At 42.9% G+C, this 17,679-nt stretch overlaps 1 protein-coding gene across 16 annotated transcripts in view; it reads left to right on the top strand.

Moving 5' to 3' along the window:
- The window catches only part of CADPS2 (calcium dependent secretion activator 2), a 914,362-nt gene extending 912,715 nt beyond the window's left edge, over nt 1-1,647 (top strand). For all 16 annotated transcript variants that reach the window (XM_075345069.1, XM_075345070.1, XM_075345068.1 and 13 more), the window contains one exon: nt 977-1,647. In XM_075345069.1, coding sequence (XP_075201184.1) covers nt 977-1,147 — 171 coding nt within the window. In that variant the 3' untranslated portion in view covers nt 1,148-1,647. The remainder of the gene's footprint in view (nt 1-976) is intronic.
- The last annotated feature ends 16,032 nt before the right edge of the window (nt 1,648-17,679 follow it).

Genomic DNA, 17,679 nt, shown 5'->3' with positions numbered 1-17,679 from the left:
CTGTATTTAAGAAAAACAAAACAACAACAATAAAGAGGCCACAATGGCCTATTCTTGTTCTTTCAGGAAACACATGTACATAGCCACAATGGTCAGACCCTGACCCTATCTCCTTTGCATTAAATAATTTAATGAGCCTGTGCAAAGGTCATTATGTAGGGAGGGGGGAGCAGGGTCAGCATTGACATCGCTAGTTGTGATTGGTGGGTATTGTGTTATCAATTGTGTATAAAAATGTTATTTGACACTGTAATTCTGCCTTAAATGATAAGTAGCTTACTGAAAAGTCCTTCATGAAAGGACAAGAAGCATGAGTCTAAAATAAACCTAAGATTGCTCATTTAGGGGTTTTTTTTCTTTTCTTTTTTCATAAAAATCATGATATGAAAAAAATCAAATTTTGCTAAAAAAGAAGTAAAACAATTTGGAACACAAAAACGTATTTGAACAATAGATTCTTTTCTGATGATAACTTCCCTTACATGGTGAAACAGAGATTTAGCCAGAGCCTATTACCCACCCAACACTTTCCAAACTTATTCGGTTGCAGATGTTGCCATTTCACCTTTTTATATTTTCAACAAATGAACTACTGTAACAACATGTAGAATATCTCAAGATGGAAGAAAGTGAGCAGAAATTAAAATGTCTACTCTTAGATTAACATTTATGCAAGTCTGATAGACACTTCCAATAGATGTTTAGATCAGGAGGCCGTTAATTTTTCCATCATATTTGATGGGAAGGAAAGCAAAGTCCTGCTTGATATTGAAACAATAGCAATGTTAAGTAACAGGAGATAGTATTCCCAAGTCACAAAAGAATGGATTTCCCTTATTTTTCTCTGTATTTATCTCAAGATTGTCTGAATGTTGCTGTGACTTTGGACGCTGTAAATATAGTGAGAAATATGATGTAAACATGCGATGACATGCGAGTCAAATGTGTGATTCTCTTTTTCTCTCATTTTTCGCAGAAAACCTACAGAGACTTCAGGCTGCAGGGAGTGCTGGATGGCACATTAAATAATAAGACATATGAGACTATTCACAACCGTTTAACTATGGAGGAGGCTACAATGGCTGTGTCTGAAAGGGGAGGACTCCAGGGGATTTCAATGAAGGACAGTGATGATGAAGAAGAGTGACGGCTGAATATTTCCGATATCATTCTTTTCTTTGTTTCTGTCTGTAAATATTTGACCTTATAAATATTTTACTGTACACAAAGACCCAAATATTTCTTCCTTAAATACCTGTTCATTGCTGTATCCAGTTTAGCAGTGCAATGTAATAGCCAAGGAACTTTAGTAAATAAAAGATATGGAATTATTTGTGTAATGATGTGGGGTTAGTGCCAAACAGATGTCTATAATCGAAGAAATGTGCCTCTCCAAAAAGATGCAAATATGCCATCATACGTACAATGAGGAGTCCTATCAGTCATGCCCTGCACTGTTCTTTTGACATTTTCACAGGGGAATTTGGAAAATCTTAGTATCCTTGTGGTCAATTCTTAGTGTTTTTACCATTGTAAAGATTTGCCGGGGCCATTTTGAAACATGTACTTCTAGCTGCAGTACCATCACTCCATTGGTTTTAATTATTTTGTATGTATACAATATTTAATAAAATTTGATTACCTGTTTATAGATGTGGTTCACAGATTTTATGGAGTTGATTGTTATGGTTGCTTGGAAATTGTAATGATTGCCGCATTAATTTTCTCAACCAGGGTTTTTAGACCCCCATCAATTTTTATTCGTCACATATTCTATCGATAGCTTATTTTATTTATTTTTTATGTTCTAATATTATTATCACTAAATTAAATATGTACCACAGAATGGAACCAATAAAACTTACAGCTCATCCTGTAAAGAAGTCCACATGCAGCTATGTCGATGGAATTATAAAAACAGTAAAGCTTTGATGCAGGTGGAGAAACATATTACTTTCTTTTTTCTTTAAGATATGGAATCACACATTCAACGTTTGTGGCAATGTTTGATAAAAATGCAGCACGGTGGCTCAGTGGATATCACTGCAGTCTTGCAGGGCTAAGGTCCATCTGTAAGGAGTTTGTATATTCTCTCCAGATTTGCATGGGTTTACTCCAGGTACTTCATACTCCAAAGACATCTGGGAAGTGCTGTGAAATTAATAAAACTATATAAGTGAGTAATATAAATAACAGCTGCACTCTGAGACGCTAAGGTATACAGAACATTGAATATAGGAACTTGGACATGCATTACTGCTAAGGAAATAAAATTGAGACACATATAAAAAAGGACCGTTTTATGCGAGCCCAGCAGCCAGCATCAAGGCGTATCTCGTATGCTGGGTCCCTACTTAGTGATGCCTCTATCTGGGCTGAATAGCCTATAATTTTATGAATGGGCAGGAATCTGCTACTAAGAAATTAAAAGTCGCCGTAAAATGATGGGAAGGCGTATCAATAAACACGTTTTGTAAAAAGAAAAATAAACAAAAAAGTACACATTTTGTATTGCCACGTTCGGGACAGCCAAATTATATAAAACTGTCACACTGTTTAACCGCTTCAGTGAACACCGTAAAAAAAAACATGACAAAAATCTATTCTTTTTCATCATACTGCTGAAAAAAGTGTAAATAAATTTAGAAATAACCAGCTCTCCCAGTCTGAAGGAGAACCACAAGCATCAGGAGGGTGCACGGACCAAATCACAGGCCGGCCAGGCTGTAGTCACAGGGAAAAATAGCAAGGAGAATCCATCATCCAGATCCTGGTGAAATTCTTAAGATTTATGTCCAAATTGTCTCTCCAGTAAAGGAGACAAACTCTAGCACAGCGCCACCTATTGGAAGTAGCGATCCTAAAAGTCACAAGTGGATTTTCAACAATCCTTTGCAATATGACTCAGGATATATAAGCCAGATCAGAATCCCAATTTGCAGACACGGTGTTTCGGGGTGCTTGCCCCTCGTCAGTGCAAAGTATGGGGGTGTCTGATCTGGCTCATGAGAAAGCTATGTGGGGACCACGGGGGAACACTATTCTCCTTAAGGAGACTTTGCAAGCCAGTCTGGCTGCCAGGTAAGGGGACTTATAGCTGCCACGCCCCTCTAGGAAATATTCAAATTGTCTCTCCAGTAAAGGAGACAAACTCTAGCACAGCGCCACCTATTGGAAGTAGCGATCCTAAAAGTCACAAGTGGATTTTCAACAATCCTTTGCAATATGACTCAGGATATATAAGCCAGATCAGAATCCCAATTTGCAGACACGGTGTTTCGGGGTGCTTGCCCCTCGTCAGTGCAAAGTATGGGGGTGTCTGATCTGGCTCATGAGAAAGCTATGTGGGGACCACGGGGGAACACTATTCTCCTTAAGGAGACTTTGCAAGCCAGTCTGGCTGCCAGGTAAGGGGACTTATAGCTGCCACGCCCCTCTAGGAAATATTCAAATTGTCTCTCCAGTAAAGGAGACAAACTCTAGCACAGCGCCACCTATTGGAAGTAGCGATCCTAAAAGTCACAAGTGGATTTTCAATAATCCTTTGCAATATGACTCAGGATATATAAGCCAGAGCAGAATCCCAATTTGCAGACACGGTGTTTCGGGGTGCTTGCCCCTCGTCAGTGCAAAGTATGGGGGTGTCTGATCTGGCTCATGAGAAAGCTATGTGGGGACCACGTAAGATTTATGTGAAAGAATTTCACCAGGATCTGGATGCTGGATTCTCCTTGCTATTTTCCCTGCTGAAAAAAGTGGTATAAAACACTTTCAAAATGTTGCATGTAAATAAAAGTGAAATAGCTGAAACTGTCACGAAAAAAACCCAAAATAATCCACCATACAGCTCCGTTAGTGGAATGGAAAAATAAAAAAAGCTACAGCTCTCAAAATGGAGTGATGCAAAAACAATTTTTTTTCTATAAAAATAATGTGAGTAAAAGTGGGAAAAACATTAAAAAAAGTGATATAAATATCGTATCATGGTAATCATACTGACCCGAAGAATAAAGCGGTGGTCACTTTTTCCACATGGTGAATGAGAAAGGTTTAAGAAATAATTCCTGAATTGTTGTTTAATGTCCATTCTGCCTCCCAAAAATCGAAATATGACGCGATCAAAAACAGTTATGTCCCTGAAAATGGTACAAAAAAAAGTCAACTCATCCTGCAAAAATCAAGCCCTCACGTGACTCTGTTGGCATTAATCTAGATAAATGATAGCTCTCAAAAAATGGTGATGCAAAAACCTATTCTAAATCACATTGAACCGAAGAAAAAAGCCATCTAATTACTTATTCTGCACAGTAAGCTGCATAAAAAAATAAATAAAAGCAATTCTTGACCTATTGTTGATTTATTCATTCTTCCTCCCAAAGATCAGAGTAAGGTTCTGTAATATTTATCCTGCACTCTATGCTGAGCGCTTACACCAGGGTTTATGCGTTACTCTTTGAAATACATGATTCAGACAGCCCCCACCAATGGAAAATTCACTATAATGATCAGAAGTCATAATTTGCATTGTCTGTCTATGATTCGGTTGTGTTAGTCTTTGTAAGCATTCATAAAAGAACTGTCAACCAGTTTTGTGCACTTCTTAAAAGTACAACACTGAACAGAGGCCAGACGGTGCCCAGAGTAACTCTGCTGACTCTCTAGAATCAAGCCAATAAGAGAGTGACACCATTAGGCCAGAATGTTAATAACACATAGTTAAAAAATGAGGGGTTAACAAATGAGTGAGACAATACAAGGCGACATTAATAGCAGGAGGAGCAAGAGATTATATGAATTCCACTAAATATGATACAATACATAATAGCATTGTAAGCGAATAAGAGGCACAAATATTAGATGTAGTACATTAACCAAGTAGTTTTTATAAATGCAGTAATACAGTATAAGTTGCCAATAAATGATTATAAAAAAGAAGGTTGACACTGAAATGCGCTTCTGGGTTGGCGCCATTCCAGCAGGAGGAGAACCACATGTCTAATACTTCTTAAATAATTTTGGATTATAGCCATACCATCTTCATTTGCACTGTTTCTTGCACTTTGTCTGACATTCTGAATACACTGTGTTCCAAATTATTATGCAAAAAATATTTTTTCATATTTTGCTAAATTAACTTTATGAATTGCAGTCATTGTTATTTTCCGGTCATCTACTATTCGAATAGAATTGAAATGTTTTTGATCAAACTGCCTATCAAAACAGTATATTTTTAAAAATAATAAACAGTCAAAATGCACTTAAAATGCATGTTCCAAATTATTATGCACAGCAGAGTTTTCAACCTTTTTATTTTTATTTTGAAAAACAAAATGGTCAATTGTGAAATTATAAGCATTATCAGCTTATTCCAAAATGAAATCAAACAGTTTTCAAGTCAAAACGTAATTCTAAGTGATGTTACATTTGCACATAGGACCGCTTGTTTGAAAGAAACTTCTGAACTCTCTCGTCCAGTGAATTTGTCAGTTTTTGGATGGTTTGTGCTTCAATTGTTTTGCATGTGGACAGAATACCATCCCAGAGCTGTTGCTTAGATGTGAACTGCCTCCTGCCATCATAGACACTCCTTTTGATGATGCTCCAGAGGTTCTCAATGGGGTTGAGGTCAGTGGAACATGTGGCCACTTATGCCCATAGCAGCCAGGGATGCAGATGTGTTATTTGCAGCATGAGATGGTGCATTATCATGCATGAAAATGATCTTGAGCGGAATGCACGGTTCTTCCTCCTGAACCATGGCAGGAAGTGCTGTTTTAGAAACTCCACGTAGATTATGGAGTTCATCTTTACCCCTTCTGGGATCCTAAAGGGACAATCTCTCTCCCCATGATTCCAGCCCAAAACACTACTCCACCTCCTCCTTGTTGGCGCCTTAGCTGTGTGTTCATGGGGTGTCCATCAACCAGCCATCCTCCACTCCATCCATCTGGACCATCTAGCGTTGCACGGCACTTATCGGTAAACAAAATAGTTTGGAAGTCAGTCTTCATATATCGTTTGGCCACTGGAGCCGTTTCTGCTTGTGTGTAGTGGATAGAGGTGGTCGACAGGATGGCTTACGCACAGCTGCAAATCTCTGAAGGACCCTGCATCTTGTTGTTCGGGGGACGTTGGAGGCACCAGCAGCTTCAAAAACTTGTCTGCTGCTATGACAAGGCATTTTAGCAGCTGTTCTTTTAACCTGACACAATTGCCTGTTGGAAAGAGTCCTCAATTTCTCCTTATCAGCACGCACACGTGTGTGCTGTGAATCAGCGACATACTTCTTGATTGTGCGATGATCATGATGAAGTGTCTTGGCAATGTTGATTGCAGTCATGCCTTGACCTAAATACTCCACAATTTGTTGCTTCTCAGCAGCCGACACATCTTTTTTCTTTCCCATTTTGGCAAAAAATGTAGGCTGCTTAATAATGTGGAACAGCCTTCTTAAGTAGTCTTGCCTTTATTTGGACACACCTGCCAAACTCATTTGCACAGGTATCTGCAATTGCTTTCAGTGATATCAAGAGCCCTGACACACATCACCAGCAATGAGTTTAAATGACAAAAAAATTCTGACCTTATCACTCCTAAACTCTTTTTGCATAATAATTTGGAACACAGTGTATTGCCTTATTTAACCCCTTAAGGACGAAGCCAGTTTTGTACTTAATGCCCAGGCCATTTTTTGCAATTTTGACCAGTGTCACTTTATAAGGTTATAACTCTGGAACGCTTCAATGGATCCCGGTGATTCTGAGATTTTTTTTCGTGACATATTGGGCTTCATGTTAGAGGTAAATTTAGGATGACCTTTTTTATTTTATTTGGGAAAAAATCTGAAATTTGACAAAAAAATTACAAATTTTGCAATTTTCAAACTTTTAATTTTTATGCCCATAAACCAGAGAGTTATGTCACACAAAATAGTTAATAGCATTTCCCACTTGTCTACTTTAGATCAGCGCAATTTTTGAAACAAAATCTTTTGGGGTTAGGAAGTTAGAATGGTTCAAAGTTCATCAGCAATTTCCCATTTTTCAACAAAATTTACAAAACCATTTTTTTAGGGACCACATCCCATTTGAAGTGACTTTGAGAGGCCTAGGTGACAGAAAATACCCAAAAGTGACACCATTTTAAAACCTGCACCCCTCAAGGTACTGAAAACCACATCCAAGAAGTTTATTAACCCTTCAGGTGCTTCACAGGAACTAAAGTAATATGGAATGAAAAAAAATAAAAATTAACATTTTACCTAAAAATGTTGCTTTAGCACTAATTTTCTTACTTTTTCAAGAGGTAACACCAAAAATTGGACCTCACACTTTGTTACCCACTTTCTTATGAGCACGCCGATACCCCATATGTGGTCATAAACGTTTGTTTGGGTAAATGGGAGGGCTTGGAACGAAAGGAGCAATATTTGAATTTTGGAAAGCAAAGTTGTCTGAAACAGATTGCGGGCACCATGTTGCATTTACAGATCCCCTAAGGTACCTAAACAGCAGGAACCCCCCTCAAGTGACCCCATTTTGGACCCCTTACGCTTTTTTTTTTAAACAAGAGTAAAAGGAAAAAAAAGCAGCATAAAATTTATTGTGCAATTTCTCCTGAGTATGCTGATACCTTATGTGTGGTGGAAATCAACTGTTTGGGTGCACAGCAGGGCTCGGAAAAGAAAAAGTGCCATTTGACTGAACATTTGGCTGGAATAATTAGTGGACGCTATGTCGCATTTGGAAAGCCCCTAAGGTGCCTAAACAGTGGAGGTCCCCCAGAAGTGACCCCATTCTGGAAGCAAGACACCTCAAGGCTTTTATGTAGGTGTATATTGAGCATTTTGAATCCATGAATACTTCACAGAATTTGATAAGTTTAGGTTGCCATATTGAAAATTTTCATTTTTTTCACAAAAATGTTTCTTTAGCATCACATTTCTCACTTTTTCAAGAGGCAACAACAAAACGTGGACCCCCACAGGTTGTTATCCAATTTCTTGTGAGCGCAGGGATACCCCATATGTGGCCAAAAACCTCTGTTTGGATAAATGGGAGGGCTTGGAATGGAAGGAGCACCATTTGAATTTTGGAAAAGTTGAAATAAATTGCGCACACCATGTCACATTAGCAGGGCCTCTTTGGTACCTATACATTAGAAACCCCCCACAAGTGACCCCATTTTGGAAACTGGACCCCTCAAGGATTTTATTCAGGAGTATAGTAAGCATTTTGAATCCACAGGTACTTCACAAAAATGTTGCTGTAGCAACAATATTCTCACTGTTAGGCTATGTGGCCATGATCCAGCGACACGGCATCTAGTACCCAGTGTCAGCCTTCCTGCAGAGATGTGAGTGTTGTACACGGGAGAACGCAGCTTCACATGCCCACAATTTGGGTTCAGGCTGCTGTGGACTTTAGTTCTATTCTACCTGCAGAGAACAAGCATCTCCGCAGCATAAATTGACATGCTGAGGCTCGGGAAGCTGCGCCACAGATCGGTTTATGCTGCGGAGAAAAGAATCACAGTGGGCATGAGATTTCTAAAAATCCTTGCACTGTGCTTCTACTGCACAACGCAGCGTTATGGATGCAGGGAAAACACTCTGCGCCCAAAACGCTGCAAACCCTGATTGTGGGCACATAGCCTAAAATGCTACAATGGATGAATGGATAGTTGTCAAACATATATAACGTCCCACCCCCTGCATATTCTAAGCTGGCGCCCTTTAGTGCCTTTCATGTGGCACTAAAGGGTGCCTAGCCTTGTATTTAGCCCAAAAAGAAAAAAAAAAATAAAATAAATGACGTGGGGTCCCCCCTATTTTTGATAGCCAGCTAGGGTAAAGCAGACAGCTGTAGCCTGCAAACCACAGCAGACAGCTTCACCTTGGCTGGTGATCAATTTGGAGTGCTCCCCAAAGCTGTTTTTTTTAATTATTTATAAATAAATAATTAAAAAAAAACAACAAATGTAGGGTCCCCCCAAATTAGATCACCAGCCAAGGTGAAGCTGACAGCTGGGGTCTGGTATTCTCAGGGTGGGAAGAGCCATGGTTATTGGACTCTTCCCAGTCTAAAAATAGCAGGCCGTAGCCGCCCCAGAAGTGGTGCATCCATTAGATGTGCCAATCCTGGTGCTTCGCCCCAACTCATCCCGTTGCCCTGGTGCGGTGGCAAACGGGGTAATAAATGGGGTTGATACCAGATGTGTAATGTCACCTGGCATCAAGCCCAGCAATTAGTTATGTCACGGCGTCTATTTAATACCAGACATAACTAATTGACAGTAATAAAAAAAAAAATTGATTGGGTCCGCAGTAATCCATTTTGGAAGTCTCGCTGCGATTCTGGACCTTCTAGAATATGGGGGCACGTTCAGGGAACATATCCCCCATTTTCTAGGAGTGCAGACCCTCCATGTGAGGAGAGTGGGTGCAAAGAATTTGCACCCACCCTCCCCGGGTCACAGCTGCAGAGTGCGAGCAGCAGCAGCCAGCGTCTCTGAAAGCAAACCAGGAAGCTGAGCTGACAGCCACGCTCTGCACATGTGACCGACGTCTGCTGGGAAGGAGGAGGGGGCCGCGGGGGATCAGCGCTCCGACAGGTACGGGGGACACCGGGGGGGAATAAGGGGTGACCTGGCAGGGCCTGGGGAGCAGTTTTCTGTCGTATGTGTCATAGCACATACGACAGAAACCAGAGGAGTAAGGGTGAATGCGGCCGGCGTGCTGCTGTGCGTCGCCATGTTGGATTTTCGGGAGGAAGGGTGGGGTTGGGGGGGACACTTTGGCGACACCGGGGGACCGGAGAGGACCGGGGATGAGATTTATCTCCCATCTGACATGTTTGTTTATGCCAGATGGGAGATAAATGATTTTTTACCGGCGCGGTCATTTACTGTAAGGTGATCATCGGTAAACGGTGTGTACCGGTGATCACGTGAGCGGGGACCGGAAAAACCAGCCTGAATCATGATCTCCAGGCTCTCAGCTACCCCCGGCAGCTGAGACCCCGGAAATCTTCCGACTCTGGGGGGCGCTAGACCCTTTTTTCCGACCGCCGTTAAACAGCGGCGGTTTGGAAGAAGTACCCTAATTTGTCGCCGTTAAAAGGCGTATCGGCGGTCGTTAAGGGGTGAAAGTGGCTATGCTTTGTGCACTTTCTGCTGTGACTTTTTATAGTCATTTATTGCCACCTGATACTGCATTAGGCTGTGTGCACACGTTGCGTTTTTTACCGCGGAAACGCTGCGTTTTGAACCCCAGCGTTTCAGTGGCAAATTGCATGCGTTCAGCTTTCCCAGCAAAGTGTATGGGAAAGCTGAAAAATCAGTGCACATGCTGCGTTTCTTTCCGCAGCGTTTTGGATGCCAAAAATCGGTGCGGAAAGAAAAGCAGCATGTCACTTCTTTTGTGCGTTGTGGCTGCGTTCTCTCCCCCATTGAAATCAATGATGTGGGGTCAGAACGCAGCTACACCGCATGGACCTGCTTTTTTGTTGCGGTCCGCGGCCTTTGTGGGCATGCCAGAACGCAGGCATTTACCTGGAAGTGAGGTCAAGAGGCTTCCTGTTGACCTCACTTCCTGGCAAAGCCCCCGGTGTCGCCAAAGTGCCCGCCCCGACCCCCGACCCCCCTCCCGAAAATCCAACATGGCCGCGCGCACAGTAGCGCACCGGCCGCCCTGCTCCTATGTTATCTGTCGCATGTGCCTTGAGACATGCGACAGAAAAATGCATCCAGGCCCTGCCCGTTCACCCCAATTCCCCCCGGTGTCATACATACCTGTCCGGTCGCAGCGCTGATCCCCCGTGGCTCCCTCCTCCTTCACAGCAGACGCCGGCCGGTCACATGTGCAGAGCAGCTGACAGCCAGCACTGTGTTCAGAGAGCTGTGCTGGCTGCTCGCACTCTGCAGCTGTGACCCGGGGAGAGTGGGTGCAGATTTTTGCACCCACTCTCCTCAAATGGAGGGTCTGCCCTCCTAGAAAATGGGGGATACGTTCCCTGAACGTGCCCCCATATTCTAGAAGGTCCAGAGCCGACGTGGGACATCCAAATGGATTTCTGCGGACCCATTTTTTTTATTAAATTGGAGAACAAGGGAATGATTTGGGGAGTGTTTTTTCTAATAAAAAATTTTTTGTTGTCTTTTTTTGCTTTTGTTTACTGTCAATTAGTTATGTCGGGTGTCTGATAGACGCCGTGACATCACTAATTGCTGGGCTTGATGCCAGGTGACATTACACATCTGGTATCAACCCCATTTATTACCCCGTTTGCCAACGCACCAGGGCGCGGGATGAGTTGGGGCGAAGCGCCAGGATTGGCGCATCTAATGGATGCGCCACTTCTGGGGCGGCTGCGGCCTGCTATTTTTAGGCTGGGAAGAGTCCAATAACCATGGCTCTTCCCACCCTGAGAATACCAGACCCCAGCTGTCAGCTTCACCTTGGCTGGTGATCTAATTTGGGGGGACCCCACGTTATTTTTTTTTTAATTCTTTATTTATAAATAAAAAAAAAAAACATGGGGAGCCCTCCAAATTGATCACCAGCCAAGATGAAGCTGCCAGCTGTGGTTTGCAGGCTACAGCTGTCTGCTTTACCCTGACTGGCTATCAAAAATAGGGGGGACCCCACGCCATTTTTTTCTTTTTTTTTTCCTTATTGGATAAATACTAAGCTAGGCACCCTTTAGTGCCACATGAAAGGTACTAAAGGTGCCAGCTTAGAATATGCAGGCGGGGGTGGGACGTTATATATATTTGACATCCATTCATCCATTGACGCTTTTTAGGTTGTGTGCCCACAATCAGGGTTTGCAGCGTTATGGGCGCTGAGTGTTTTCCCTGCGTCCATAATGCTGCGTTGTGCAGTAGAAGCACAGTGGAAGGATTTTTGGAGATCCCATGCCCACTGTGCTTCTTTTCTCCGCAGCATAAACTGACCGGTGGCGCAGCTTCCCGAGCCTCAGCATGTCAATTTATGCTGCGGAGACGAGTGTTCTCTGCAGGTAGTATAGAGCTCCACAGCAGCCTGAACCCAAATCGTGGGCATGGGCAGCTGCAGGAAGGCTGGCACTGTGTACTAGACGCCGTGTCGCTGGATTATGGCCACATAGCCTTAGGCCCCTTTCACACGTCAGTGATTCTGGTACGTTTGTGCTTTTTTTTTCAAACGTACCAGAATCACTGACATACGCAGACCCATTGTAATGAATGGGTCTGCTCACACGTCAGTGATTTTTCACTGCACGTGTCTCCGTGCGGCGTACCCGCGTGTGCGTGATTGCCGCACGGAGACATGTCCATTTTTTTCTGGCATCACTGATGTCCCACGGACCACGCCGTGGTGTGGTCCGTGAAACACGTGCCAGAAAAAAACGTGCTTTTAAAATAAAACTCATTTTAACTCACCCGGCGTCCAGCGATGTCCTCTGCAGCCCGTGCAGCTTGCTGCTTCTGAGCCGGCTCATTATTGTCGCGCATATTCATGATGCACGACACAGCCGACCCGGAAGCAGCTGCTGCGGGGGTCAGCGCCGGCCGGATGCTGCACCGCGGGAGCGATCAGCACCATGGGGAGCGGGAGCGCGCACAGGTGAGTTAATCTCTAAGTGCAATCACGGGCCACGGAGAATGGAGCCCGGATTGCACTTAGACAACCCATGTGTGCCGTGATTCACGGCAAACGGAGGGACATGTGCGTGTTTTACATGCCAGTGAAAAACGTCAGTGTTTTCACTGACGTGTGAAACGGGCCTAAAAGTGAGAATATTGTTGCTACAGCAACATTTTGGGTGAAGTAGCTGTGGATTCAAAATGCTTAATATACTCCTGAATAAAATCCTTGAGGGGTGCAGAATCCAAAATGGGGTCACTTGTGGGGGTTTTCTGACGTATAGGTACCTAAGGGGCTCGGTGCGCGAAGTTTATTTCAACTTTTCCAAAATTCAAATGGTGCTCCTTCCATTTCAAGCCATCCCATTTATCCAAACAGAATGTGGAGAAGGAAATGACATCACAGGTTTTTTTTTCCAAAGGTCTGTGTTCAACCAACTTTATTAACACTGACAAGTCTTAAAAAACGCACCTAAAAAAACGCATGAAAAACGCATGCGTTTTCGATGCGTTGTTTCTCAAAAAGCATTGTTTACAATTCTCCCCTCTGCCAGAGGGTGCGTTTTTTTCCGCGCGGAAAAAAAAGCAACGTGTGCACATACCCTTACTGCATTCATACAAGCCACCTGGTTAATGTACTGCACCTAATATTTGTGCCTCTTATTTACATACAGTGCTATGTAATGTATCATATTTGCAAATGTGACAGTGTCCGCTATCTATTCTAGCAAATATTGTGCTCCAAAAGTCAAATAGCACTCCTTCCCTTCCGAGGTCTGCTGTGCACGTAAACAGTAGTTTTTCATCACATATGGGGTATCTGCATAATCAGAAGACATTTCACAAGAAATTGTACAGTCGATTTTCACCTGTTAGCCTTGTGAAAATTAAACATTTGGGTAAAAGAAATATTTTTGTAAGAAAAAGTAAAATTGTATTTTTTTCTTCCTTTATTTTTTGCAAAGCACCTAAAAGGTTAATAAACTTCATGAATGTGGTTTTGAGCACTGAGGGGTGTAGTTTCAAAATGTTGCGGAAATAAAGTAGTCATGTGGCAAATACTATTTATTAATGATTTTGTGTGATATAACTGGATTAAGGGCATAACAATTCAAAGTTAAAAAAAAAATAGCAAAAATTTTAACTTTTTTTTGTAAACATTTTAATATTTTCTCAAATAAGCACAAATCTTATCAACCAAAAGTTACTTACCACTAATATTAACTACAAAGTGTCATGAAAAAACAGTCTCAGAATCAATGGGATATGTTGAAGCATCCCAGAGTTATTACCACATAAATCGACTCTGGTCAGAATTGTAAACTTTGGTTGGTGAGGAAGGTGAAAACAGGCTAGGGAGTGAAGGGGTTATTAACGTTGGGTTTTGCCAGTTATATGTATTACCAGCTCTGGTTTACTCTTGTTCTGTTCCTATTTACCCTGTATGATTCTCATTCTGATCTCTGTTGATTTCATGTCTCACCCATTGACCTGACCTCTGATACTAGCCAGCTCCATGGTCTACTCCAAGGACTCAACCCCTGTGTATGTCCACATCCCTGTATATTAGCTAAAGGGCTCTCCCACGATTTGATACCTAGCATAAAGCATGTTTGTGGAAGTCCTATTTAGATTTGCCAGGGGCCCATGGACAGAGGTTTTTGTTAAGTAATTGGCCCAATCATCCCAATCAGTGGATGGACATGGAAGAAGGAGATTGACCAGGATTCTACAGGTGAACAACAGGCTATGTTGATGGTGCCATCAGCAACATTTTGGTTTTCTTGACCATGTAGTGAATTACGTGTATGATGGACTCATTGCTAGAGAAGAGTTGCATTTACGAAAAAAGTAAAACACTTATTTGGTAGAAGTCTTGTTACACTGATCAGGAGAACTTTAAACTTTAGCAATTTGGGATGGAAAATATACGGGCAGGAAAAAGTATGCAGATAATTAATTCTTTTGAGAACCCTGCTATTAGAAGTGGAAATAAAGAACAAAAACAACAAATTATAAATGAAGATAAAGGAGCAAGAGAAACTGACTACAAATTAAATGTGTCTATATAAATGCACAGAGCATGGGAAACAAGTAGAACTGGAGCTGCTAACATAGGAAGGAGAGATATGATGTCATAGGCATCACTGAAACTTGATGGGATGATGCACATGATTGGAATACAAATCTTGAACTCTACAACTTATAAGAAACTGGCTTAACAAGAGGGGAGGAGGTGTTGCACTGTATGTTAGGAAATCATATATCTCCACAGAATAAAAGCTTCAGAGAATTTTAGCTCTATAGAAACTGTTTAAAAATACAAAGGAGAGATAAACAGGACACTATTTTAGTTGTTTCCCATAAGCCACCTGGACAAACTCAAGATATGCATGACCTATTTTTAGATCAGATGACCGTTACGGTCGCTAAGGGGCGGTGAGTGCTTAGGAGTGGACTCACTTCGCCATACACTGGATTCCCTGTGTAGGAGTTAACCTGGAGCGAACTCCTATACAAGGAATGTCAGACGCAGCCCCAGGGGGCATAAATGCAAGGCAGTCAGGACCCATGGAGTCAGCTCTGATGGACTGGTGAGTCTCTGATGTCCGGTACAGGTGTGCTCAGATGTGGCAGCATGGAGGTGAAGGATTGGACATGGCAGCATGGAGGTAGTGGCTCAGACGTGGCAGCAAGGAAGTGGTAGCTCAGACGTGGCAGCATGGAGGTAGAGATGGTAACAAGCTCTGGAAAGATACACAAGTTACAAGGGATGAGTCACTGGTACAAAACACAAGGGCGCAGGGTCAGACATAATAAGACATATGGGACCTGACCTGAGAACTAGCAACGCATTAATGATAAGCAATGTTGCTCAGGCGCCTCCCCTAATAGGAGGCAGGCTTAAATACCTTCAGGGTAATGACTGACATCAGGGACCACTTCCGCGTAATGGGACGCCGGCTCTTTAAGAAAGGGGACGTGGCCACACACACTATGGGCACTCCCAGAAGGCCTGCGTGTGGCCTGGAAGCAGGAGGAGGCCACGGCAGACCCCAGGTCAGGAACAGGGTGCATGGAACCGGCGGGCAGGTGAGGAGAAAGACGTCCCCGCCACAGCCTGGGAGCGGGAACGTGCGGGGGTGCCGGACCAGGCGCTAAAATGTCTTTGTTCTCAAATAAGTGCAACATCGTGATTATGGGAGATTATAACTATCAAGATATTTGTTGGGAATCTCTCTCACGCAAAAGTAATGGGTCCAAAAAATTCTTATCTTCTCTCACTGACATCTTTATCTTTCCAAAGGTAGAAGAGAACAAGAGGATCTGCCATCTTGGACCTAATTCTTACCAACAAGGAGGAAATGGTCAAGGAAGTAAAAGTGGCTGGGAATTTAGGAGGCAGTGAACATACTATCGAATTTTGGATTACAAGAGGACGAATACCTGCGAGGACTTTAAAGAAGTTGTCCACTACTTTTACATTGATGGCCTATCCTTAGGGGTACTTTGCACACTATGACATCGCAGCTGCGATGTCAGTGGGGTCAAATCGAAAGTGACGTACATCCGGCGTCGCTGATGACATCGGAGTGTGTAAATCGTTTTTGATACGATTAACGAGTGCAAAAGCGTCGAAATCGTATCATCGGTGTAGTGTCGGTCATTTCCATAATGTCGCAGCAGCGACAGGTACGATGATGTTCCTCGTTCCTGCGGCAGCACACATCGCTGTGTATGAAGGCGCAGGAGCGAGGAACATCTCCTTACCTGCGTCCCGTGGCTCACGCCGGCTATGCGGAAGAACGGAGGTGGGCGGGATGTTTATGTCCCGCTCATCTCCGCCCCTCTGCTTCTATTGGCCACCTGCCGTGTGACGCTGCACGACCCGCCCCCTTAGGAAGGAGGTGGTTCGCCGGCCAGAGCGACGTCGCAGGGCAGGTAAGTGCATGTGAAGCTGCCGTAGCGATAATGTTCGCTACGGCAGCTGTCACAAGATATCGCAGCTGTGACGGGGGCGGGGACTATCGTGCTCGGCATCGCTACCATCGGCTTGCGATGTCGTAGTGTGCAAAGTACCCCTTAGAATTGGTCATCAATGTCTGATTGGCTGGAGTCCGACACTCCACACCGCCGTTAATCAGCTGTTCATGATGCCGACGGCAGCAGCAGGCAGCCAGAAATGCAGAGCTTCCTGTCAATGGACAGCGGCCAGGTACTGTACATCTGCCTTCCATTTAAATCAATAGGAGGATGATGTGCAGTAATTGGCCATGGTCGCTATCAAAAGACAGTGCAGCTCCAGAACAGACCATATCCGGCTGCTACCGACGCCACCGAGAGCGGCTGATCGGCAGGATTACAGAGTGTTGGACCCCAGCCAATAAGATATTGCTGACCTATGGATAAGGATAGGTCATCAATTTAAAAATAGTGGATAATGTATTTAAGGTTGGACTACAGAAAGGCAGATTTTAATGGACTCAGAAAGAGAGTAGGAAAGGTCCAATAGCTAGATGTTCTAAATGACAGAAATGTCCAAGAAGAATGGGAAATTCTCATTGCGCAGTCAGTAACAACAATCCCTAAAAGAACAAAGAATTTTTAGCATTTAAAAAGACCAGGATGTAGCAACACAGAACTTAAACACTTGGTAAAAAATAAAAAAGAAATGTATATGAAATAGAAAGAGGGGGCATATCTAAAGAAGAATTTAACCCCTTAACCCCGGCCGATTTTTCCAATTTTCGTTTGCTTTTTTCTTGCTCCCCTTCTTCTGAGAGCCGTAACTTTTTTATTTTTCCGTCAATCTTGCTATATGAGGGCTTGTTTTTTGTGGGAAGAGTAGTACTTTTAAATGAAACCACAAGTTTCACCATATTGTGTACTGGAAATCTGCAAAAAAATTCGAAGTGCAGAAAAATTGCAAAAAAAAGTGCGATTGCATGATTGTTTTTAGGATATTTTATTCACCGTGTTCACTATACGGTAAAACTGATGTCAGTATGAATCCTTCGGTTGGTAAAAGTTCGTAGATACCAAACATGTATA

The sequence above is a fragment of the Anomaloglossus baeobatrachus genome, chromosome 4 (assembly GCF_048569485.1).
Source record: "Anomaloglossus baeobatrachus isolate aAnoBae1 chromosome 4, aAnoBae1.hap1, whole genome shotgun sequence".
Lineage (NCBI taxonomy): Eukaryota > Metazoa > Chordata > Amphibia > Anura > Aromobatidae > Anomaloglossus > Anomaloglossus baeobatrachus.
Note: the sequence above shows the minus strand (reverse complement) of the source record. Positions and strands in the feature narration are given on the sequence as shown.